This window comes from Salmo trutta, chromosome 4 (assembly GCF_901001165.1).
Source record: "Salmo trutta chromosome 4, fSalTru1.1, whole genome shotgun sequence".
Taxonomy (NCBI): domain Eukaryota; kingdom Metazoa; phylum Chordata; class Actinopteri; order Salmoniformes; family Salmonidae; genus Salmo; species Salmo trutta.
In genome coordinates, this window is record NC_042960.1 from 4,169,939 (window position 1) to 4,197,063 (window position 27,125).

General features: G+C 46.1%; 1 protein-coding gene across 2 annotated transcripts in view; it reads left to right on the forward strand.

The window, feature by feature from the left end:
* Positions 1 to 27,125, forward strand: part of LOC115191684 (zeta-sarcoglycan) — a 208,143-nt gene that overhangs the window by 101,180 nt on the left and 79,838 nt on the right. For both annotated transcript variants that reach the window (XM_029749529.1, XM_029749530.1), the window contains exon 3: positions 5,846 to 5,947. In XM_029749529.1, coding sequence (XP_029605389.1) covers positions 5,846 to 5,947 — 102 coding nt within the window. The remainder of the gene's footprint in view (positions 1 to 5,845; positions 5,948 to 27,125) is intronic.

Consider the following 27,125-nt stretch of genomic DNA (forward strand, 5'->3'; position numbering starts at 1 on the left):
AAACATTTGGTTTGGGACTAATAGATTCTACTTAATTAAGTAAATTTAATTTCTAATGTAATAGATTCAACATAATTACGTTTATTTAATTTATAATGGAATATATTGAACTTAATGAAGTTGATTTAATTTATAATGGAATAGATTCAACTTAATTAAGTTGATTTAGTTTATAATGGAATAGATTGAACTTAATTAAGTTGATTTAATTTATAATGGAATAGATTCAACTTAATGAAGTTTATTTAATTTATAACGGAATAGATTCATCTTAATTAAGTTCATTTGATTTATAATGGAATAGATTTAACTTAATGAAGTTAATTTAATTTATAATGGAATAGATTCAACTTAATGAAGTTTATTTAATTTATAATGGAATAGATTCAACTTAATTAAGTTTATTTAATTTACAGTGGAATAGATTCAACTTAATGAAGTTTATTTAATTTATAATGTAATAGATTCAACATAATTACGTTTATTTAATTTATAATGGAATAGATTGAACTTAATGAAGTTGATTTAATTTATAATGGAATAGATTCAACTTAATTAAGTTGATTTAGTTTATAATGGAATAGATTCAACTTAATGAAATTGATTTCATTTATAATGTAATAGGTTAAACAAGTTGTTTGAGAAACAGAGGGTTAGAGCTCATTTATTCACCTATATACAATACACACTCATTGGCCAGTTTTTTAGGTACACCACCCTATTCACCAATAGGGTTCGCTCCTACTGAGTGTATGACTGATGGTCTTTAAAGGTCCAGGGGAAACCGTACTGAAGCCGAGGCATAGTTGAGTTTATTCACCTATGTACAATATAGCAGGGGTACACTTTTACCCTAGGAGGTCTGGAGCTTGCTGCTTTTCTGTTCTAACTGGTAATTCATCGCACACACCTGGTGTCCCAGGCCTAAACCCAGCCCTGATTAGAGAGGAACATTGAAAAATTGCAGTGGAGCTGGCTTCGAGATCCAGAGTTGAGGGCAAAATAGGATCGATCAATATACAATATAGGTGAATTAATGAGAAGTATTCAGCCTTTGTATTTTCATTACATGTATGACATGAGACTGTAATAGAACTTGGTCCACATATTGAAGACACTGGGGACTTGAGAGTGAAAGTGTAATAGAACTAATAACACTTCTCTCATAGACAGACTATCTGGCCTTATTTGAAATAGTCCTGTAAGGAAATGTGCTGCGTTAGATCAGCATTCAGGGAGGGCCATCCAAAGCTTCTTGAGGCCCCGCCACAAGGGGACCATGCAGGCTTTCAGGAGCTTTAAGTTAGGTACTGAAATTATGCCTTGGCTTCAGTACGGTTTCCCCTGGACCTCTAGAGGTTACCCGTCATTTTGAGAGAGAGAGAGAGAGAGACTGCATGTGCGCGCACGCTGGCGAGTGCAAAGGGATTTGATTCGTTCCAATAAACCCCAGTGTGTGTCTCTCTTGTTGTGTGTTTGTGGGAAGGTTTTGTATTCCAGTCCTAGAGCAGAACAGCTTTTCTTTCATCCCAATCATTGCACTGTAAACAATATTGTGCCCCTTTTACTTAAAAAATATAGGTAACTATTTGCATCAGCTTTTTAAGTAAATCCAACAAGGAGGATCTTTTAAGTATAATATACTTCGCTTTTAGTGTATTACAACCTCAAATATATGAAGTGCAAACCGCTAACTGGATTTAAAAAATTCCTTTCATTCAACTTCATTTTATCAGCTTCAGAATGTAATTTTTTTGTTGTTGACCTGCTTAAATCCTTCAAGTCCTAGAACTAATGTTATAAGTTTGATATCATTAATGTAATCAGTTACAGAACTAATATTGTACGTTTAATTTGCTGAATTTACTAAGTATCGTAATTGATATTCTATGTTTTATCTACAAATGTTTTTTGCTCAATTACTTATGGTACTCAGGTTAGTAAAATGTATTTAAATTACTCAAATATATACTCAGAACTATACTTAAAAAGCTGATGCAAATACTTACCTCAATATACTTGGGATAATTTACAAAAAAAGATTATTTCTATACAAGGGAATATGCAAAAAGAAACAACAGTGTTCAACTTCAAACTTCCACACATTTATTTTGAATAAAATAAATGTTATCATTTTATCATTTCTTCAAACTTCAATCAGAAATTGCCCCTTAAACCCTATTCCTTAGGCATTTGTATTTTGTAATCTGTAAGCATTCTGGGTATAACTCCACCTTGCCTCCGTAGGTAAAGTTACATCTAGATAACTTGCACCTGACAACAAATAATTTTTGATCTTTACAACTGCATAAAGTTTAGGTGATAGTTGGGATTAGCACTTTAACTTCACATCTTGTACAGTTTGGCAAGAATGTTCTGGTGGTCTGTGTTCCCCTTAACAACAAAGCAATATTTTAACAGGAACGTAAATGAACGATTTGTCTTAATAGACTTTACACAAAGCACAATATGAACTTTAGCTCAAATACAACCTCATTCAAACTGTTTTAGATGAATCAAAACATGGGTTTTCAAAACATAAATTTCATATTTGTTACAAAATATATGCCAAATTCTCCCTTAAACCTGACTGCATATCCACCTTGCCTCCTTAGGTAAAGTTACATCCAGATAACTTGCACCTGACAAATAATCTCAGATATCCACTAGTGCACATGGGATAAGTTTTAAAACAAAGCTGTTTTTTAAACAGGAATGAACAATGTCTCTTATGACTTCACCTGACAAAGAGCATCATGTAAACTGTAGCTCCTATACTACCTAGCAACTAGCTGTTCAGCTTACTGAGGAGGGTTTAGACCACAGTTTGTGAGTGGCCCTTTGAGAGTTCTCATAGATATCTTTAGATATCTCTGAAAACCAGTAACTTCATCTTTAGAGCTTGGACCCGTGGGGAGGTCCTGAGATCATCAAGTTCCAGGAATACCTTTTGGAACACCTCAAAGGTATATTTCAGTTCTTTGGAGTACCTTAGATTTAAGCCATAGATGAGGCCCATAAGCAACGTACATGACTGTAACACTGTGAATGCCAGCCAGGACCTCTGCTCCTTCGATGCAGATCCTTCACAGTGAACACCTTCATCACATGCTGAACGAGGTCCTCTCGGATCATGGTGTCGTCAGCATCCTGAGTGAAAAAAATGAAGAAATAACAGACTAGGCTACTAGATTTCGTCAAATATGTGTAGACAAATCCAAGCTACATTCCAAGTTATAATTTGGTCCTTACCTGCTGCATGGCCATTCCAGAGGAGAAAGATCAAGGCGAGGTCCGTTGAGCTGTTCCAAGCACGATTTAAATTCAGAACTAGACCTAGCATGTCAGTCCAACATAATAATGATAAATTGAATATCATATTTTTAAGTTGTTGGTTGTTACTTCAAAATATTTGTTCAAATTTTGCAGCATATTACCTTGGATTTTTATTTGCAAATGCCAGTCTTTTACAACACATATAAATGAAGTATTATATTCAAAAATGTTAGTAAAACCAGAAATCTATTATTTTAAGTAAAAATCATTGATTTACTTTTGCAATATGTACTAAGCCCGTGGGCCAGTTTTTACAGTGTGGAGAGCGGAAGCCCCTTAGAAGTGGAATAGCTCTTATTGTAGGTCAGAGTCAACGTGAGCTGACATTCTAATACAAGACCATGTTTAGGATGCGTCCCCGAAGGGGAAGTGATGCGCAAGGAAGCTCTCCAAGAACTCTGATGAAAGTCAATGCGTTGATTTCAGACCCTGACAAGGCATTGCTTCTACGTTGGCTCTGAAAGGTCAAAAGATTTTCCCGGCAGAGAGGGCATACAAACAAACTCGTATCTATGTTTCCTCATTTGTTAATTTCTATACGTCCCTCCAGCTTTTTTTCTTTTCTCTCTAAACATTGTTGGCACGGAAGGTTGAGTGAAAAATGTAGCCGAGAGAGAATATTAAAACCTTCCCTGAGAATGTTTTCAGTGGCCATCCATCATGTGGAGGAGGGAGTATTATACTGTTCACTATAACCTTGTGCCAGGGATGGGATGTGAGTCCTAATGGCCAACTCCACCAGTTAACCTCGCTGCGCTGGGCGATACAACATTATCAGCTTGACTTCTACTGAAGGACTCGGCAGAACACAGTCACACAGACAGACATGTCGACAATCACGCTTACACACACTCTCACACACGACATGGATGGGGAAATATGTCATTATAACACAACATGGGAATCCAATTTAACAGAGAAGGACATCATTATCCGAGTGCAGGCCTCTGTTACTACAGAATTCACCATCATTCACATCCCGGAGGAGTGGCTTCATTATCCTAAAGTCGCCTGCTTCCCGCCAGGATTCCTGAATACCTTCGGTGTTCCCACCACTGACGCCACTAAGCTCCGCCACTGCCACGCTAATCAGACTGAGAAATGTAATTTACGGCGTGTCTGGTAGGCTAATAGAAGTGACTTTGGCTGCTGGGTATGTGGTTAGCGTAGCTCTCTCTCGCTCTCTTCCTCAACCTCTCTCTCTCTTTCTCTCCGTACCTGCAAGGCTCTCAGGTAGACGGCATTAGTGTGTTAGCGGCGCCGCGGCGCCTAGCCAAGGGGCCTGTTCTTTATCTGACCTTTGTGTTCCCTCAGATTGAACACCAACCTGCCCGAGAGAGACGTTAATGTCTACAACCTGCCACGTCAAATCAAGGCCCCATGCCTTCGCACGCCGCCACCATCGCTAAACACTGTCAGGGGTGACGGGGCTAGACGAGAGAACGGGGGTCTTTAGCTCAGCGTTGGCTCGTCACATTAATGATTCATTATGAATTATTCAGGAATCATCTTTATGTTTTGACGATTGACGGGGGGCCGTACTCCTGCCTGAGCATGTTCCACCCATGGATAGTTCTGCATAATGTGTCGCTTCCTTTTAATTAAAGAAGCATAATATATCTTTTTTTATTTTCACCTTTATTTAACCAGGTCGGCCAGTTGAGAACAACTTCTCATTTACAACTGTGACCTGACTAATATGAGTAGTCACCTGCAGTCGTATGTGTGTGTGTGTGTGTGTGTGTGTGTGTGTGTGTGTGTGTGTGTGTCCCTTTTCAAAGATGTGATTTTTCACCTGCATGCAGCTAACAGATGTACAGTATGTGAGGAGATGTGGGTGTACAGCAAGAGAGTGTGTGTGTGTGTGTTGTGTGTATTCATGCATGTGTGTGTGTGTTGTGTGTATTCATGCATGTGTGTGTGTTGGGTGTGGGTGTGTAAAGCAATAATGTATGTATTATAGGAACTGCAGGCTGGTGTGTGTTAGTTTATTGAGGAGCTGTTTCCCTGTTTGACTTGCTTAATCACCATGTGTTAGGAACAGTCCTAAGGCTGATTTAACCCATTGAGTCCTGTTTGTTTCTATCTTTGGGGTGGTCAAGTGTTGTGTGTGTGTGTGTGTGTGTGTGTGTGTGTGTGTGTGTGTGTGTGTGTGTGTGTGTGTGTGTGTGTGTGTGTGTGCATCTGTGCCTATGCGTAATGTGACATTTCTAACCCAGAAAACATACAGTACTTTGTTGTTGAACATGATCCAAATATTGAATTAAAATACAACTTTTTTTCCTTTGGATGTTTTTCTCTCCACTCCCTCCTCTCCTAAACGGTTTCTTCACGGTGACTGAACTAACACTGGTTTTCTCTGCTTCACTGTTTCGACTTATTTTCTCAATTTTGTCTTTCTCTCTCTCTCTCTCTCATTCCTCTCTCTCTCTCTCTCATTCCTCTCTCTCTCTCTCTCTCTCTTTCCTCACTCTCAATCTCCTCTCTCTTCCACTCTCTTTCCCCGCAGGATGGAATGGGTAATCTTCGTGTAACCAAAGAGGGGATCAGGCTAGAGGGTGTTTCGGAGTTTCTGCTCCCTCTCTACGTGAAAGAAATAGAATCCAGAAGGGTAAGAGACACAACTCTCCTTATGTCCCTCATATGAAGCATCGTAACACCCTATGACTCGCGATGAATGTCATATCCCTCACTAAGACACACCCTTCCCTTGTCATATCAACTGTCATTTCTCAGTAGTAGAAGGTTGAGACACAACCTTCCTTATGTCGCTCATATGAAGCATCGTAACACCCCATGACACACCATATATTACTTCATTTGCACACACTGTATATAGACTTTTTCTATTGTATTATTGACTGTATGTTTGTTTATTCCAAGTGTAACTCTGTGTTGTTGTTTGTGTCGCACTGCTTTGCTTTATCTTGGCCAAGTTGCAGTTGTAAATGAGAACTTGTTCTCAACTGGCCTACCTGGTTAAATAAAGGTGAAATAAAAATAAATAAATAAAGAATATCCCTCACTAAGCCAGCCCATTCCTCATATCATGGCATACCAAGCGTCAGTGCTTACCCATTGTCATAAAGGAGTAGTATAGCACTATGCAATGCCACATCCCAGAGAAATCATGTGAGACCTAGTAGAGAAGCTCATCTATCTGGATGCCGGGTCCCATGTAAGGTCCCATGTAAGGTCCCATGTAAGGTCCCATGTAAGGTCCCATGTAAGGTCCCATGTAGGGTCCCATGTAAGGTCCCATGTAAGGTCCCATGTAAGGTCCCATGTAAGGTCCCATGTAGGGTCCCATGTAAGGTCCCATGTAAGGTCCCATGTAAGGTCCCATGTAGGGTCCCATGTAAGGTCCCATGTAAGGTCCCATGTAGGGTCCCATGTAAGGTCCCATGTAAGGTCCCATGTAAGGTCCCATGTAAGGTCCCATGTAAGGTTCCATGTAAGGTCCCATGTAAGGTCCCATGTAAGGTCCCATGTAAGGTCCCATGTAAGGTCCCATGTAAGGTCCCATGTAGGGTTCCACGTAAGGTCCCACGTAAGGTCCCACGTAAGGTCCCATGTAAGGTTCCATGTAGGGTTCCATGTAGGGTTCCATGTAGGGTTCCATGTAAGGTCCCATGTAAGGTCCCATGTAAGGTCCCATGTAAGGTCCCATGTAGGGTTCCATGTAAGGTTCCATGTAGGGTTCCATGTAAGGTTCCATGTAAGGTTCCATGTAAGGTTCCATGTAAGGTTCCATGTAAGGTCCCATGTAAGGTCCCATGTAGGGTTCCATGTAAGGTCCCATGTAAGGTCCCATGTAAGGTCCCATGTAAGGTTCCATGTAAGGTCCCATGTAAGGTCCCATGTAAGTTTCCATGTAGGGTTCCATGTAGGGTTCCATTAAGGTTCCATGTAAGGTTCCATGTAAGGTCCCATGTAAGGTCCCATGTAAGGTTCCATGTAGGGTTCCATGTAGGGTTCCATGTAAGGTCCCATGTAAGGTCCCATGTAAGGGGCACAGAAGGATAATGGGAATGGACTTGAATGTGTGACAAATGACCAAATGGGCATCCAATGGAAATTCCAATGAAACATTTGGAGAGAGACAGGGATGTGATGAGGCACGCTGTTGATAAATATACCCCATGATGCCGCTGCCCTTAACACCATGGACACACACACACACACACACACACACACATACACACACCCTGGCTGCTGTCATGTATAGGTTACTGTGTGTCCCGGGCTATTGGGAAGGCAAGGGAGTCATCACCTTGCATTCTCCACCTTTGCTCAATGTGTCTGTGTGTGTGTGATGGAGGGGTAGGGTTGTAAAGGCAAGTGCACATGCGCATGCTTATTGCTTTACAAGGGAGTATGGTGAGAGTGTGTGGAGTGTGTGACAGTCCTGAATACATTACACTGATCTATCCACTCAAAGATCACGCCATTTCTGGGTGACACAGAGGTCAACACTCCATCAGCCCTGACCTTTGAGGTGAAATTGATGGATGGTGTTAGATATATTTTATGGGAATATCTTTCTTTGGCCTCCAATTGAAATCCTATGTAGTCGATATCTTACTTTAGAATTTTTTTGTTTGCCTACTCATTGAAAGCCTACAAGATATCTTCTTGTATAACATCTTTGTTTGCTCTCCTATTAAAAACTTAAATGGAGGAGACATATTCTTTTTTGAATATCTTTGTTTGCCCTCGCATTAAAGCCTATGGAGATATCTTCTTTTAGAATATTTTTGTTTGCACTCCCGTTGAAAGCCTATAGAAGAAATCCAGTCTTTCTGGTTCTTCTTAAGTGTGTGTGACAGAGAAGGCACTAATTGCTGTTGAGGAAGTGACTCTGGCTTGTAGATAACCCCTATGAAGGAGCAGAGCTTCCTGTCAATAAATCAAAGAACTCACTGGCTTCTCTGCCGACTCTTCATCTATCATCAGACAAACAGTATGTTTGTGTGTGTGTGTGTGTGTGTGTGTGTGTGTGTGTGTGTGTGTGTGTGTGTGTGTGTGTGTGTGTGTGTGTGTGTGTGTGTGTGTGTGTGTGTGTGTGCGTGTGTGTGTGTGTGTGTGCATGCCTGCGTGCATCTATCCACCACATGTAATGACACCGTGATCCCTTTCACATCGGGTCTGCACATCAAAGCAAACACTCTTATTTCGAAAAATACACAGGAAACATGCTGAATCTAACAACCCACTTTTCTCCCCTGAGGGCTTGTTGGTGTGTGCCATTTAGTTTATGGCAGTTTTTTGGGTAGTGGGCATGCTTCAGAACTGAGCTAATCTGGGCAGTGTGGTTCCAAGTATTATTGGCTAGCGGTGTTAGCCGTACGATGTTAGCATAGGGCTCCAAAGCCCCTGGTGAGACTGGGTCGCTGGCCCAGGATGTATTTGGGCCGTGGTGTATCCGGCCCGGGGTGGCCCTAACCTGATCTGGGCCCACCATGAGGGACTGGGACTGTGGCACTGACAGAGAGAGAGTGAGGGATGGAGGGAGGGAATTAGGGAGGGAATGAGGAAGGAAATGTATTTTGAATATGCGCTGGAAGGGTTTGAGCGGTTTGTTTTTCCAGAGCAGAGCCAAACAAACAGAATTTACAATTTGGTTCGATCGGTTTCGGGTTGACAAATAAACCTGTATGATATATTGTTTTGTTTTTTTTTTGCCGCCAAAACTTTAAAATGCCTCTAGGTTTTTCACACTTGGATTGGAAGCCTGATTGGAGGCGGCGCTCATAGTGGCCGGGGTCTTTAATGCAGGGAAACACAAATCCGATTTACCTAATTTCTACCAGCATGTTACATGTGCAACGAGAGGGAAAAAATTATAGACCACCTTTAATCCACACACAGAGACGTGTACAAAGCTCTCCCTCGCCCTCCATTTGGCAAATCTGACCATTACTCTATCCTCCTGATTCCTGCCTACAAGCAAAAACTAAAGCAGAAAGTACCAGTGACTCGCTCAATACGGAAGTAGTCAGATGGCGCGGATGCTATGCTACAGGACTGTTTTGCTAGCACAGACTGGAATATGTTCCCGAGATTCTTCCGATGGCATTGAGAAGTACACCACATCACTCCATCCATGACGTCATCCCCACAGTGACCGTACATACATACCCTAACCAGAACCCATGGATTACAAGCAACATCCTAACAGAGCTAAAGGGTAAAGCTGCCGCTTTCAAGGAGCTGGACTCTAACCCAGACGCTTATGAGAAATCCCACTATGCCCTCAGACAAACCATCAAACAGGCAAAGCGTCAGTACAGGACTAATCCTACTGCACCGGCTCTGACGCTCGTCGGATGTGGCAGGGCTTGCAAACTGTTATGGATGACAAAGGGAAGCACAGCCGCAATCTGCCCAGTGACACGAGCTTACCAGACAAACTAAAGGACTTCAATGCCCACTTTGAGGCAATCAACACTGAAGCATGCATGAGAGCACCAGCTGTTCCGGACGACTGTGTGATCACGCTCTCCATAGCCGATGTGAGTAAGACCTTTAAACAGGTCAACATTCACAAGGCCAGACGGGTTACCAGGACATGTACTCCAAGCATGCTCTGACCAACTGGCAAGTGTCTTCACTGACATTTTCAACCTGTCCCTGACTGAGTCTGTAATACCAACATGTTTCAAGCAGACCAGTATAGTCCCTTTGCCTAAGAACACTAAGGTAACCAACCTAAATGATTACCGACTTGTAGCACTCATGTCTGCAGCCATTAAGTGCTTTGAAAGGCTGGTCATGGCTTACATCAACACCATAAACCCTAGACCTACTCCAATTTGCATACCGCTCCAACAGATCCACATATGATGCAATCTCTATTGCACTCCACACTGCCCTTTCCCACCTGGACAAAAGGAACACCTACGTGAGAAGGCTGTTAATTGACTACAGCTCAGCGTTCAACACCATAGTACCCTCAAAGCGCATCACTAAGGTAAGGACCCTGGGACTAAACACCTCCCTCTGCAACTGGATCCTGGACTTCCTGACGGGCCGCCCCCAGGTGGTAAGGTTAGGTAACATCACATCTGCTACGCTGATCCTCAACACAGGACCCCTCCCTCCTGTACTCCCTGTTCACCCATGACTGCATTGCCAAGCAAGACTCCAACACCATCATTAAGTTTGCCGACGACACAACAGTGTTAGGCCTGATCACTGACAACGATGAGACAGCCTATAGGGAGGTCAGAGACCTGGCCGTGTGGTGCCAGGATAACAACCTCCCCCTCAGCATGATCAAGACAAAGGAGAGCACTCCCCCATTCTCATCGACGGGGCTGTAGTGGAGCAGGTTGAGAGCTTCAAGTTCCTTGGTGTCCACATCACCAATGAACTGTCAAGGTCCAAACACACCAAGACAGTCGTGAAGAGGGCACGACAATGCCTATTCCACCTCCGGAGACTGAAAAGATTTGGCATGGGTTCCCCAGATCCTCAAAAAGTTCTACAGCTGCACCATCGAGAACATCCTGACTGGTTGCATCACCACCTGGTATGGCAACTGCTCGGCCTCTGATGGCAATGCACTACAGCCACCCTAGTCATTGCCTGCTATCAAATCAAATTTATTTATATAGCCCTTCTTACATCAGCTGATATCTCAAAGAGCTGTAGAGAAACCCAGCCTAAAACCCCAAACAGCAAGCAATGTAGGTGTAGAAGCACGGTGGCTAGGAAAAACTCCCTAGAAAGGCCAAAACCTAGGAAGAAACCTAGAGAGGAACCAGGCTATGAGGGGTGGCCAGTCCTCTTCTGGCTGTGCCGGGTGGAGATTATAACAGCACATGGCCTAGATGTTCAAATGTTCATAAATGACCAGCATGGTCCAATAATAATAATCATAGTAGTTGTCGAGGGTGCAACAAGTCAGTAACACAAGAGTAAGGGTCAGTTGGCTTTTTCATAGCCGATCTTTGAGAGTATCTCTACCGCTCCTGCTGTCTCTAGAGAGTTGAAAACAGCAGGTCTGGGACAGGTAGCACATCCGGTGAATAGGTCAGGGTTCCAGCAGGGCTGGGACAGCAGGTCTGGGACAGGTAGCACGTCCGGCGAACAGGTCAGGGTTCCATAGCTGCAGGCAGAGCAGTTGGAACTGGAGCAGCAGCACGGCCAGGTGAACTGGGGACAGCAAGGAGTCATCAAGCCAGGTAGTCCTGAGGCATGGTCCTAGGGCTCCCGAGAGAGAGAAAGAAAGAAAGAGAACGAGAGAATTAGAGAGAGCATATTTAAATTCACACAGGACACCGGAAAAGACAAGAGAAATACTCCAGATGTGACAGACTGACCCTAGCCCCCCGACACATAAACTACTGCAGCATAAATACTGGAGGCTGAGACAGGAGGGGTCAGGAGACACTGTGGCCCCATCTGATAAAACCCCCGGACAGGGCCAAACAGGTAGGATATAACCCCACCCACTTTGCCAAAGCACAGCCTCCACACCACTGGAGGGATATCTCCAACCACCAACATACCATCCCGGGACAAGGCCGAGTATATCCCACAAAGATCACCGCCACGGCACAGCCCAAGGGGGGGCGCCAACCCAGACAGGAAGACTACGTCAGTGACTCAACCCACTCAAGTGACGCACCCCTCCCAGGAACGGCATGGAAGAACACCAGAAGCCAGTGACTCAGCCCCCGTAATAGGGGTAGAGGCAGAGAATCCCAGTGGAAAGAGGGGAAACCGGCCACGCAGAGACAGCAAGGGCGGTTCGTTGCTCCAGCCTTTCCGTTCACCTTCACACCCCTGGGCCAGACTACACTTAATCATAGGACCTACTGAAGAGATGTGTCTTCAGTAAAAACTTAAAGGTTGAGACTGAGTCTGTGTCTCTCACATGGGTAGGCAGACTATTCCATAAAAATGGAGCTCTATAGGAGAAAGCCCTGCCTCCAGCTGCTTGCTTAGAAATTCTAGGAACAATTAGGAGGCCCGCGTCTTGTGACCGTAGCGTACGTGTAGGTATGTACGGCAAGCGGTAACGGCCCGCCAAGTCTAAGTCCAAAAGGCTTCTTAACAGCTTCTACCCCCAAGCCATGAGACTCCTGAAAAGCTAACCAAATAGCTGCTCGGAGTATTTGCTTTGAACCCCCATTTTTACACTACTGCTACTCTCTGTTTATTATCTATGTATAGTCACTTTACCTCTTCCTACATGTACAGATTCATCAATTACCTTGACTAACCGGTGCCCCCGCAGATTGACTCGGTACCCCCTGTATAAAGCCTCGATATTGTTATTTTATTGTTGCTCTTTTATTTAAAAATGTTTTTTTTGTAAATCTTTTTCATAACTCATATTTTTCTTAAAACTGCATTGTTGGTTACGGGCTTGTAACTAAGCGTTTCACGGTAAGGTCTTGTTGTCTTCGGCGCATATGACAAATACAATTGATTTGATTTTGATTAGATTATGTGGTCGAGGTCAACCACTTATAACAGTCGATTGGATCAGTCATGTAGGTCACTGTAAAAGCCTCTTCCTTCTCTCTTTGTTTCTAAATAACAGATCAATGATCATGGTCATCATTCAACAACGTTATCACAGTTAACACACACACACTCCGTATACTTTACAAGGCCCCATGCAGGAAACATGGCGTCACTGCACAGATGTAGGATCTTAACTCGATCACTCTTTTGTTGCTAATAATTTTCCCTGCACAGCAGGAAATGCGAACGTGTAGTGTATTTTATAAAGGCTTCTAATGTTTGTCATTTTCACTTTGAAATTTCAGACTTGATTTGCCGTGATGAAAAATGTATCAACCCCTACAAAAATGTCCATTGATTATAATCCACATAATAATTAACATTTCCTGTTCCTGCAGGATTATTTTACTGCTGTAGCAAACTAGCACAAATTAAGATCCTTCATCTGTAAGGGTGATGTCTCGTGGACAGACACATGTAACATAACTGGTATTATAGACAGACTGTGGGTTGCCACGATTTACAAGGAACTTCTTGGTGTCGTCACTGATCATTTGGACAAATCACAATTTCGCAGGTGTTCACATCTTTCAAAAGGGGATACTAGGTCCGTGACTTTCAGAGAGGTTGGAGGAGCTACCGTGGTGCTTCGGCTCTTGGTCCGAGTATCTTTTCCAACATTGTCTCCCTCCTGAACTTCATCAAGCATCTGACGCAATTATGCTTGATTTTTGTTCTGGGTTTCCGAGATTACTCCGATTATTGTAAGATAGGTTTGTGCTGTAGCTATATCATTGATGTCACAGTCCTATTGACAGACAGCCTGATGGACCTTGGTCCCGATCTCCTTTGAAAAATAGATTTATCTCAATGAAACACCCTGGTAAAATATATATTTTTAAAATGTCTTGAAGATACCTGGCGCTGCAGCAGACTGACTGCATGTTCCTTGTGGTTTGTTCCAAGAGTGTGCTGTGCTGTCATCCTCTCTCTCCGCACCATGAGGGATGAGCCGAAGCCTGCTCGCCAGCACAGACTCTTCTAATTGTCCCCTCAGGGAGCCAATGAAATTCCAGCTTTCTCTGAGGAGTTGTTTTCCTCCCTTTATCAATCACTAATTTCTGGCTCGCTCGCTCACTTGCTCGCTCTCTCGCTATCTCTCTCTTTATCACCCCTGACACAATGCTTTCAGCTGACAGGCACTGAAATGGAACAAAACGCAAATTGTAAGTTTCCATTGTAAAACATTGCGTTCCCTAACGAACACGACCCCGACTAAAGCTTTGTGGAAAAACCCTCTCGTTAGCCATTTGTCAGTTTGGCTATATTTATTGCTTGGTTTTCTGAGGGTCCAAACACTTGCCGGGTAATTTTCGAAGAGAAATTCGTTGTCAGTGTTTTGATATTAGAGTGGTTTCTTTCTTTGGCCTCATGGCTGACATTGATTCAGCCCTCTGCGGTATACAACATACTGTAAAGAACACAGGAAATACTTAAATACTATTCTACCATATAGTTACACTTCAAGACTTCATACAAATTATTCAGCGATGCAAGCGACTCTGGGTGGTCAAGAAACTCGAGATCGTTATGTGCGAGCACACACAACCTTTGGGCGTCGCCGTAATACCCATTACTCCCCGCGACTCCACAATATTAAAAAGATACCAGGAAAAAAGGCATCGTCCAACTTCAGAAGTGACCTATAAAAGTGAAACAAAATAATCTGAGAAAACATTTTTTTTTCCTGGAAGAAGCGTGAGACTCTAAATGTTTTATTCAGACCAGGCCAAGGGGTATGTGGCACCAGATTGCGACCAATGTAGAAATATGCCCCATTTAACATTTAACAAGATTTCCAGAGTGATGGAACGTCGAAGGAGGCGACTTGGCCTTCAGGAGAAGGGAATGAAAGGGAATATTAATTCACATCATCGCCAGAGATCAAATCCTGCGCCCAGATCTTCTTCTTCCCGAAATGCCGCGAGCCCTTTCAGATGTCGCCCCTGCCAAATATATAGATGTAGAGAATGTAGAAATGCCTCTTTTTGGATAGATCATTGAAAAGTTAATGCAGAATCCATTTCTTTGGATTCTGATTTGGATGGCAGATTTGAGTAGAGTTGATTTGTGCGTCTCGTACCTTATCTTGGGCCTAGGAGCACATTATTATACTAGGATCTGTGAGGAATGAGACTTTATTAAGAGCAAATAGATGGGCTGGTAAGCTACTTCTTTTGACAGCTGTAGATATGGCTAATCCTCATGTCAACGATGGTATCCGAGAGTGGAATGTACTGTAAAATGTGTTGGCCCATTTAGCAATCCTTTATGAGTTTCCACTGACTCAGACTTCATATTTTTTGTGAATTCAGAATGGCTGGCACAGCTTGCAATAGTGTTGTATACACACTGTTCCACTTCCATAGAAATCTGCTGGTAGCAGACTTACTTAGTCAACCGTGGCCAAACGAAGTGCAGCCAATCAAATCACGGCATGACTAAGCCAGAAGTCATGGCAGCTGTCGGCATGGTTACGAGGGCCACGCCACAACTACACCAGGCAGTTCATTAGTCGAATAAACAAAGACTTTTTCATGTCTTTAATCGTTCTGACACTACAGATGCCTTGGTGGGCCTTCACTTATATATACACACACACACACACACACACACACACACACACACACACACACACACACACACACACACACACACTACTCTTACACACACACACACTACTCTTACACACACAAACACACACTACTCTTACACACACACACACACACACACACACACTACTCTTACACACACACCCGACATCCCACCAGGTTTTAGTATTCACTGAGCATCACAGGTTACGGTTGTTCAACTCACTGAAATTAAGAGACATTTAATTCATTAATGGCAGCAAATTGACATTACACTGGTATCTGGCCTGCTTGGTTTTATCTTGGTCCCCATCAGTACCTAATGACATTTCCATGTGTGTCACACGGCCTGGGGAAAATGGCATGGCACGCTTCCTGTATTTACAGAGGCAGTGGGATGGTCTCCGGCTGCACGGCGCTAACAAGGCAAATACTAAAGGTGACCGCACTGACCGAGGGAGGATCAAGGGAGGAAGAGGGGGGTAGAGGGAGGATACAGGAAGGTAGAGGGAGGATGCAGGGATGTAGAGGGAGGTAGAGGAGGGTAGAGGGAGGACACGGGGAGGTAGAGGGAGGACACGGGGAGGTAGAGGGAGGACACGGGGAGGTAGAGGGAGGACACGGGGAGGTAGAGGGAGGACACGGGGAGGTAGAGGGAGGACACGGAGGTAGAGGGAGGACACGGGGAGGTAGAGGGAGGACACGGGGAGGTAGAGGGAGGACACGGGGAGGTAGAGGGAGGACACGGGGAGGTAGAGGGAGGATACGGGGAGGTAGAGGGAGGAGACGGGGATGTAGAGGGAGGTAGAGGGAGGATACAGGGAGGATACAGGGAGATAGAGGGAGGTAGAGGGAGGACACAGGGAGGACACAGGGAGGTAGAGGGAGGACACAGGGAGGTAGAGGGAGGATACAGGGAGCTAGAGGGAGGTAGTGGGAGTATAGAGGGACGTAGAGGGAGGATAGAGGAGGGTACAGGGAGGAGAGAGGGAGGTACAGGGAGGATAGAGGGAGGTACAGGGAGGATAGAGGAAGGTACAGGGAGGATAGAGGGAGGTACAGGGAGGATAGAGGGAGGTACAGGGAGGATAGAGGGAGGTACAGGGAGGATAGAGAGAGGTACAGGGAGGATAGAGGGAAGTACAGGGAGGATAGAGGGAGGTACAGGGAGGATAGAGGGAGGTACAGGGAGGATAGAGGGAGGTACAGGGAGGATAGAGGGAGGTACAGGGAGGATAGAGGGAGGTACAGGGAGGATAGAGGAGGATAGAGGGAGGTACAGGGAGGATAGAGGGAGGTACAGGGAGGATAGAGGGAGGTACAGGGAGGATAGAGGGAGGTACAGGGAGGATAGAGGGAGGTGCAGGGAGGATACAGGGAGGTACAGGGAGGATAGAGGGAGGTACAGGGGGATAGAGGGAGGTACAGGGAGGATAGAGGGAGGTACAGGGAGGATAGAGGGAGGTACATGGAGGATAGAGGGAGGTACAGGGAGGATAGAGGGAGGTACAGGGAGGATAGAGGGAGGGGTACAGGGAGGATACAGGGAGGTACAAGGAGGATAGAGGGAGGTACAGGGAGGATAGAGGGAGGTATAGGGAGGATAGAGGGAGGTACAGGGAGGATAGAGGGAGGTACAGGGAGGATAGAGGGAGGTACAGGGAGGTTAGAGGGAGGTACAGGGAGGATACAGGGAGGTACAAGGAGGATAGAGGGAGGTACAGGGAGGATAGAGGGAGGTACAGGGAGGATAGAGGGAGGTACAGGGAGGATAGAGGGAGGTACAGGGAGGATAGAGGGAGGTACAGGGAGGATACAGGGAGGTACAGGGAGGATAGAGGGAGGTACAGGGAGGATAGAGGGAGGTACAGGGAGGATACAGGGAGGATAGAGGGAGGTACAGGGAGGATAGAGGGAGGTACAGGGAGGATAGAGGGAGGTACAGGGAGGATAGAGGGAGGTACAGGGAGGATAGAGGGAGATACAGGGAGGATACAGGGAGGTACAAGGAGGATAGAGGGAGGTACAGGGAGGATAGAGGGAGGTATAGGGAGGATAGAGGGAGGTACAGGGAGGATAGAGGGAGGTACAGGGAGGATAGAGGGAGGTACAGGGAGGATAGAGGGAGGTACAGGGAGGATACAGGGAGGTACAAGGAGGATAGAGGGAGGTACAGGGAGGATAGAGGGAGGTATAGGGAGGATAGAGGGAGGTACAGGGAGGATAGAGGGAGGTACAGGGAGGATAGAGGGAGGTACAGGGAGGTTAGAGGGAGATAGAGGGAGGTAAAATCAATTTAAATCACATTTTATTGGTCACATACACATGGTTAGCAGATGTTATTGTGAGCGTAGTGAAATGCTTCTAGATCCGACAGTGCAGCAGTATCTAACAGGTAATATCTAACAATTCCACAACAAAACCTAATACACACAATCTAGTAAAGGAATGGGATGAGAATATATAAATATAAAATATATGGACGAGCAGTGACAGAGCAGCTAAGATGTAGTAGATAGTAAAGAATAGATAGTGAAGGATACAGTATACAGTATATATAAGATGAGTAATGCGAGATACATAAACATTCTTAAAGTGGCATTATTAAAGTGGCCAATGATATAAAGCCTGTAGGTAGGCAGCCACCTCTCTGTGCTAGTGGTGGCTGTTTAACAATCTGATGGCCTTGAGATAGAAGCTGTTTTTCAAACTCTCTGTCCCAGCTTTGATATAACTGTACTGACCTCGCCTTCTGGATGATAGCGGGGTGAACAGGCTGTGGATCGGGTGGTGTTGTCCTTGATGATCTTTTTGGCCTTCCTGTGACATCGGGTGTTGTAGGTGTCCTGGAGGGCAGGTAGTTTGCCCCTTATGATGCGTTGTGCAGACCTCACTACCCTCTGGAGAGCCCTGCGGTTGTGGGCGGTGCAGTTGCCGTACCAGGCGGTGTTTCAGCCCGACAGGATACTCTCAATTGTGCACCTGTAAAAGTTAGTGAGTGTTTTCGGTGACAAGACACATTTTTTCAGCCTCCTGAGGTTGAAGAGGCGCTTTTGTGGCTTCTTCACCACACTGTCTGTGTGGGTGGACCATTTCAGTTTGTCCGTGATATGTACACCGAGGAACTTAAAACTTTCCACCTTCTCCACTGCTGTCCTGTCGATGTGGATAGGGGGCTGCTCCCTCTGCTGTTTCCTGAAGTCCACGATCATCTCTTTTGTTTTGTTGACATTGAGTGGGAGGTTATTTTCCTGACAACACACTCCAAGGGCCCTCACCTCCTCCCTGTAGGCTGTCTCGTCATTGTTGGTAATCAAGCCTACCACTGTAGTGTTGTTTGCAAACTTGTTGATTGAGTTGGAGGCGTGCATGGCCACACGGTCGTGGGTGAACAGGGAGTACAGGAGAGGGCTGAGAATGCACCCTTGTGGGGCCCCAGTGTTGAGGATCAGCGGAGTGGAGATGTTGTTTCTTACCTTCACCAGCTGCGGGCGACCCGTCAGGAAGTCCAGGACCTAGTTGCACAGGGTGGGGTCGACACCCAGGGTCTCAAGCTTAATGATGAGTTTGGAGGGTACTATGGTGTTGAATGCTGAGCTGTAGTCAATGAACAGCATTCTTATGTAGGTATTCCTCTTGTCTAGATGGAATAGGGATATCTTAAGGTGAATGCACCAATTTTTAAGTCGCTCTGGATAAGAGCGTCTGCTAAATGACTTAAATGTAAATGTAAATAGGGCAGTGTGCAGTGTGATGGCGATTGCATCGTCTGTGGACCTATTCGGGTGGTAAGTAAATTGGAGTGGGTCTAGGGTGATATGATCCTTGACTAGTCTCTCAAAGCCATTCATGATGACAGAAGTGAGTGCTACAGGGCGATAGTCATTTAGTTCAGTTACCTTAGCTTTCTTGGGAACAGGAACAATGGTGGCCATCTTGAAGTATGTGGGGACAGCAGACTGTGATAGGGATTGAGAGAATATGTCCGTAAACACACCAGCCAGCTGGTCTGCGCATGCTCTGAGTACGCGGCTAGGGATGCCGTCTGGGCTGACAGCCTTGCACGTTTAAATGTTTTACTCACGTCGGCCACAGAGAAGGAGAGCCCACTGTTTTTGGTAGCGGGCCTTGTCGGTGGCATTGTGTTGTCCTCAAAGCGGGCAAAGAAGTTGTTTAATTTGTCTTGGAGCAAGACGTCGATGTCCCCGACAGGGCTGGTTTTCTGTTTGTAATCCGTGATTGTCTGTAGACCCTGTCACTTACGCGTCGTGTTTGAGCCGTTGATTTGCGTGTGTTACTCTGCAATCGATAATCTGATACTGGGAAGCGGTGGGTGGTGTGCGCACATCTGAAGCCTCACTAGAAGACCGCTCCGGCACCCTCTCCTCTGACGCCGTTGTTTTGGGGCGGCCTCTGGAATCAGCTCAAATGCCCTGGGACGTGCAGACAAAGGTAGAGGGAGGATAGAGGGAGGATAGAGGGAGGTAAAGGGGGTAGAGGGAGGATAAAGGGAGAATAAAGGGAGGATAGAGGGAGGATAGAGGGAGGATACAGGGAGGTTAGAGGGAGGATAGCGGGAGGATACAGGGAGGATAAAGGGAGGATAAAGGGAGGATAGAGGGGGAAACAGGGAGGATAGAGGGGGATAGAGGGAGGATACAGGGGGATAGAGGGAGGATACTGGGAGGATAGAGGGAGGATACAGGGGGATACAGGGAGGATAGAGGGAGGATTCAAGGAGATAGAGGGAGGTGTGCTACTTTTAGAGTTGAGTTCATTGTTCAGCGATTCAGTGCTTTCTCTCTCTCTCTCTTTAGCTTTCTGTCTACGTTGTTAGGAGCTGTCGCAGTCTTAGTTAAGTAGAATTCACATCAGTTTAGTGTTTGCAGGCCCTGCAACTTCGGAACCGACCCCACTAAAATAGTATACAGTGTATCCAGATATACCTATAACGCGTGTACCGAAATTCATTTGATTACCAACTCATGATCTTTCATGTTGAATCATATAAAAATGTGATCAACAGATTTCGCTGCATCATTGTTGCATCAACATTGCACTGCATCAATTATGATGTTCTCCTCACACCACACAGTACAGCTCCGAATTCACACAGAAAAGGGAAAAGGACATGGAGAGAGGGAAAAGGACATGGAGAGAGGGAAAAGGACACGGAGAGAGGGAAAAGGACATGGAGAGAGGGAAAAGGACACGGAGAGAGGGAAAAGGACATGGAGAGAGGGGAAAGGACATGGAGAGAGGGAAAAGGACATGGAGAGAGGGAAAAGGACATGGAGAGAGGGGAAAGGACATGGAGAGAGGGAAAAGGACATGGAGAGAGGGAAAAGGACATGGAGAGAGGGAAAAGGACATGGAGAGAGGGAAAAGGACATGGAGAGAGGGAAAAGGACATGGAGAGAGGGAAAAGGACATGGAGAGAGGGAAAAGGACATGGAGAGAGGGAAAAGGACATGGAGAGAGGGAAAAGGACATGGAGAGAGGGAAAAGGACATGGAGAGAGGGAAAAGGACATGGAGAGAGGGAAAAGGACATGGAGAGAGGGAAAAGGACATGGAGAGAGGGAAAAGGACATGGAGAGAGGGAAAAGGACATGGAGAGAGGGAAAAGGACATGGAGAGAGGGAAAAGGACATGGAGAGAGGGAAAAGGACATGGAGAGAGGGAAAAGGACATGGAGAGAGGGAAAAGGACATGGAGAGAGGGAAAAGGCAAGTGAGAGGGAGAGAGAGCGCACATTAGACGACTTTCCTGTTTCGCGTTATATGAAACATCTCCGTCATTAAACGTCAGCAAAAGGGAATTGGCGGAGATGTCTCGAGCAAGTACATGTGCAAGAAAATGTATCACCCCAAAGATCAATGGACAGGCAAAAAGATGCAAATGAAAGCCTCACTCTGGAGTCTGGAGAGTGTGACAAGAAACACGACACTCCCTCATCTCCTTTACACACTCAGTGGATCCGAAAATTCAGTTTGAACCAGCTCCAGCTTCGTTTAGGGAATTCACCATACATAATGCAATGGAACCAGAGACAAAATGAAAAGAAGTAACAAAATGATGGGGGACGGGCAAAATAACACTTGTGTAATCAACAGCATGCAAAGAGAAAACAACACTCGACTGATCGCGGGCCAGTGGAATGACTAGTCGGGCTCCAGAGAGATATAGTGGCTGTTTAATCAGAGGGAACGGTTAAGTAATCCATAGCTGTGACCGACAGACAAGCTCTGTGCATTTTAGTCAGACGTGTTTGATACAGGATACGCTGACCAAGTCCCAGAGATAGGAAGAGAGAGGGATGAATTGGAAATGTCTTGGATGCCTTGGTTGACCCTAGAGTTAAGTCATGCCTTTTTAAAGAGAGCAGAGGTCCTGTTAGGCCGTGGAGACCATAGAAATAGTCAATGATCATTGATTATATTTATATGATGGAGACAGAGCTACATGTATGATGTGGCTTGTCATGAAGAATCCCAAGACTAAACCCTTGTTTTTTCTGCCTTGCCTTGTAAGCGGTTAATAATGGATATGAATCCAAACTAGTCGAACATACTGTGCATTTGGAAAGTATTCAGACCCCTTGACTTTTTCCACATTTAAATGTCTAAAAACCTGTGTTTGCTTTGTCATTATGGGGTATTGAGTGTAGATTGTTGAGGGAAACGTTTTATTTGATCCATTTTATAATACGGCTGAAACGTAACAAAATGTGGAAAAGGTCAAAAAGGGTCTGAATACTTTCTGAATGCACTGTACAATTGCCCAGCTCAGACTGGGTATTTATTGAATCACAATCCACAAGCTTCATTTTAAACCTTCGCTCTGGGGTAAAATATAACCTTTGAGCAAATTTAAAATGAAATGATATTTGTGGCATTTTGGTGTCATTACCATACTCCTGTCTTGTGTTCAGTGACCAATGTTGGCGTGATGAGTGACATTACCTGAGACCTGCCTAGTCTGAAGCTTAGCAGTCCAACACAGTCTTGTGGCACGTAGGAGACCCGAGTTCAAACCCAGTCGGTGACAGTTGTAAAGCACAGTCGTCACTGGTACCCTGTGTCGTTAACCCTCAGCACAGTCCACTCTGCCGTGACACACACACACACACACCACTCTGCCGTGACCTCATTTAAGTTCTATTCTCCCCTGGACAGATTGGACTGGCTGACCCCGGCCCCTCTAAGTCCTTTTAAATCCCAGGGGGTCAGGGTGAGTGACAGAAGCGAGTAATATGTGTTATTCATGTTTTATTACTATGTTATAAGTGTGTTAATACGGTGTAATAACTGCCAGGGAACACACAGACAGACAGAGCAAAGCCAGGGCTGAGGAAACTGAAATCCCACCAAAGCCCTTCGTTTTGAGAGAGAGAGAGCGAGAGAGAGAGAGCGAGAGCGAGCGAGAGCGAGCGAGAGAGAGCGAGAGAGAGCGAGAGAGAGCGAGAGTTTTATTTATTTACACAGTGCAGGCTGTCTGGCCCTGCCTGGAGGCCTGAGAGATGGACTGGCCCTCTGATCAATAATCTATTAGTGGAGAGACATGCCTCTGAAGGCCCCAGACAGACTCACACACACCTATATACACACTGTATGTCTGTGTGAGTACAATTATGTGTGTGCATGCCTGTGTTTGTTCGTGTCCATGTTTTATGTTTGCATGTCTTTGTGCATATGTTGACAGCAATTGTGTATTCATGCAGCGTGTGGTGTGTTTGTGTTCTTGCATGTCTCTATGTACTGTGTGTGGCTAGGTACCGCTCTGTTTCAGCTGTCGTGGGCAGCCTAGCTGTTTGGGGAAGGAGACCAGTTGGCTAGGTACCGCTCTGTTTCAGCTGTCGTGGGCAGCCTAGCTGTTTGGAGAAGGAGACCAGTTGGCTAGGTACCGCTCTGTTTCAGCTGTCGTGGGCAGCCTAGCTGTTTGGTGAAGGAGACCAGTTGGCTAGGTACCGCTCTGTTTCAGCTGTCGTGGGCAGCCTAGCTGTTTGGAGAAGGAGACCAGTTGGCTAGGTACCGCTCTGTTTCAGCTGTCGTGGGCAGCCTAGCTGTTTGGTGAAGGAGACCAGTTGGCTAGGTACCGCTCTGTTTCAGTTGTCGTGGGCAGCCTAGCAGTTTGGAGAAGGAGACCAGTTGGCTAGGTACCGCTCTGTTTCAGCTGTCGTGGGCAGCCTAGCTGTATGGTGAAGGAGACCAGTTGGCTAGGTACCGCTCTGTTTCAGCTGTCGTGGGCAGCCTAGCTGTTTGGTGAAGGAGACCAGTTGGCTAGGTACCGCTCTGTTTCAGCTGTCGTGGGCAGCCTAGCTGTTTGGTGAAGGAGACCAGTTGGCTAGGTACCGCTCTGTTTCAGCTGTCGTGGGCAGCCTAGCTGTTTGGAGAAGGAGATCAGTTGGCTAGGTACCGCTCTGTTTCAGCTGTCGTGGGCAGCCTAGCTGTTTGGAGAAGGAGACCAGTTGGCTAGGTACCGCTCTGTTTCAGCTGTCGTGGGCAGCCTAGCTGTTTGGAGAAGGAGACCAGTTGGCTAGGTACCGCTCTGTTTCAGCTGTCGTGGGCAGCCTAGCTGTTTGGTGAAGGAGACCAGTTGGCTAGGTACCGCTCTGTTTCAGCTGTCGTGGGCAGCCTAGCTGTTTGGAGAAGGAGATCAGTTGGCTAGGTACCGCTCTGTTTCAGCTGTCGTGGGCAGCCTAGCTGTTTGGAGAAGGAGACCAGTTGGCTAGGTACCGCTCTGTTTCAGCTGTCGTGGGCAGCCTAGCTGTTTGGAGAAGGAGACCAGTTGGCTAGGTACCGCTCTGTTTCAGCTGTCGTGGGCAGCCTAGCTGTTTGGAGAAGGAGACCAGTTGGCTAGGTACTGCTCTGTTTCAGCTGTCGTGGGCAGCCTAGCTGTTTGGTGAAGGAGACCAGTTGGCTAGGTACCGCTCTGTTTCAGCTGTCGTGGGCAGCCTAGCTGTTTGGAGAAGGAGACCAGTTGGCTAGGTACCGCTCTGTTTCAGCTGTCGTGGGCAGCCTAGCTGTTTGGTGAAGGAGACCAGTTGGCTAGGTACCGCTCTGTTTCAGCTGTCGTGGGCATCCTAGCTGTTTGGAGAAGGAGACCAGTTGGCTAGGTACCGCTCTGTTTCAGCTGTCGTGGGCAGCCTAGCTGTTTGGAGAAGGAGACCAGTTGGCTAGGTACCGCTCTGTTTCAGTTGTCGTGGGCAGCCTAGCAGTTTGGAGAAGGAGACCAGTTGGCTAGGTACCGCTCTGTTTCAGCTGTCGTGGGCAGCCTAGCTGTTTGGTGAAGGAGACCAGTTGGCTAGGTACCGCTCTGTTTCAGCTGTCGTGGGCAGCCTAGCTGTTTGGAGAAGGAGACCAGTTGGCTAGGTACCGCTCTGTTTCAGCTGTCGTGGGCAGCCTAGCTGTTTGGGGAAGGAGACCAGTTGGCTAGGTACCGCTCTGTTTCAGCTGTCGTGGGCAGCCTAGCTGTTTGGAGAAGGAGACCAGTTGGCTAGGTACCGCTCTGTTTCAGCTGTCGTGGGCAGCCTAGCTGTTTGGAGAAGGAGACCAGTTGGCTAGGTACCGCTCTGTTTCAGCTGTCGTGGGCAGCCTAGCTGTTTGGAGAAGGAGACCAGTTGGCTAGGTACCGCTCTGTTTCAGCTGTCGTGGGCAGCCTAGCTGTTTGGTGAAGGAGACCAGTTGGCTAGGTACCGCTCTGTTTCAGTTGTCGTGGGCAGCCTAGCAGTTTGGAGAAGGAGACCAGTTGGCTAGGTACCGCTCTGTTTCAGCTGTCGTGGGCAGCCTAGCTGTTTGGAGAAGGAGACCAGTTGGCTAGGTACTGCTCTGTTTCAGCTGTCGTGGGCAGCCTAGCTGTTTGGTGAAGGAGACCAGTTGGCTAGGTACCGCTCTGTTTCAGCTGTCGTGGGCAGCCTAGCTGTTTGGAGAAGGAGATCAGTTGGCTAGGTACCGCTCTGTTTCAGCTGTCGTGGGCAGCCTAGCTGTTTGGAGAAGGAGATCAGTTGGCTAGGTACCGCTCTGTTTCAGCTGTCGTGGGCAGCCTAGCAGTTTGGAGAAGGAGGTGCTTTCTGTACCCTTGAGTGCCATGGATACAGGGACCTTTGAATTCTTTTTTTTTCTTGGTAAATTTGATTGCTGGATTCAAATAAAGTATTAAAATGTGTGTGTGTGACAGCACGGTGATTGAGTATCAGCAGGAGTGAAGGGGATAATGGAGGTGATAGAAGGAGTATCAGAGGTGGGCGCTCTGCGTCACGTGGTCTCGTCTCAAAGGATGTTGGGATACGCAGGGTGCAAACAAGGTGGACTACAGAAGAGAGCAGAGGTCCCACTGTGTGTGCATTGCATGAGTGTGTGTCTCGTGTGTGTGTGTGTGTGTGGGGGGGGGGGGGGGGGTTCTGTGTGTGTCTGTATGTCTCTGTGTGTCTTTCTGTGTGTGTGTGTTTACATTGCATGAGGATGTTCTGTCTCCCGTTTGTCTCCACATTCATACAAACAGGTTTAGATTGTCTGTCTTTCCTCCAGTGATGATAACGATTTTGCATTGTTGAAGGACGTCTCTAGAATGTGACGACTTGTACAGAATGTGATGTGCTAAAACGTTGGGGACAGCTGGTGGAGTGTTGTAGCCTAGCTGGTAGAGCATTGGGCCAGTAACCAAAAGGTCGCTGGTTTGAATACCTGAGCTGACAAGGTGAAAAATCGATCAATGTTCCCTTGAGCAAGGCACTTAACGCTAATCGCCGTCCTACTATGGCCGACCCTGTAAAACAACACATTTCATTGGACCTATCCAGAGTTTATGTGACAATAGAACATTATTTAGGTAAAATAGTTTGTGTGATCCATTAATAGACATGGATCAGGTCCATATATACTGCTATATGTCATGGTGTTGTATGTCCATTGTGTACCGGTAGGGTTGATGATAGAGGCTCTTAGTTACAGTAAAAGTTGAAATATTTAGTTGGCTTTTGTCAAGTACAAAGCTGTCTCATACCGCATATTGTCTTCTACCGTATGTAGCTATTAGAAGCTCTTGAAGTGTTGTGGCTGAAGGCCGGCTGATGAGGAGCTTGGCTACTAGAGTTCTGGAGTTCTCTGTGCGTTCTGTTTGCTTGGTGAAAGGCACACGCTGTCGGACACGCGCAGACACGAACGCATGGACGCACACACACAGTGAGAATCCCAGAAGCACAGCTAGTCAGTGGTAGGAACAAGAGTAGCTGTATTTTCCCTCCTGCAACCCGAGTCCTGGTTAGGCAGAGTAGAACAGTCAAACTGTGTAGTACTCAGGTAGAGCTGCAGAGAATGGTGATGACTATACTCACTGTTTCTGCTCCCTAAACAAATGTTCTCCAGGTTGAACCTCAGCGTTGCGTCTTCTTCTCCAGGGCCAGATTTATTTGCTGCTTGGCGGGCCCGGGGGGGGGGGGGGGTAAGGCAGATCCATCGCCCAGATAAGATACTCTGCTGGGGAAAAGTTAAATGGTGCCCTGAGGCACACTGTTATGCCTCATGTCCACCAGATGCATCAAACTCTTTGCGTTCCGGGGGAAGTCATTAGTTGTCAGTGGAGCAGTCAGCAACGCTACGTTCTGTGAACCGCATGCGTTCAGTATTATCAACTCGTCTGGCGATGTCACAAAGTGCTG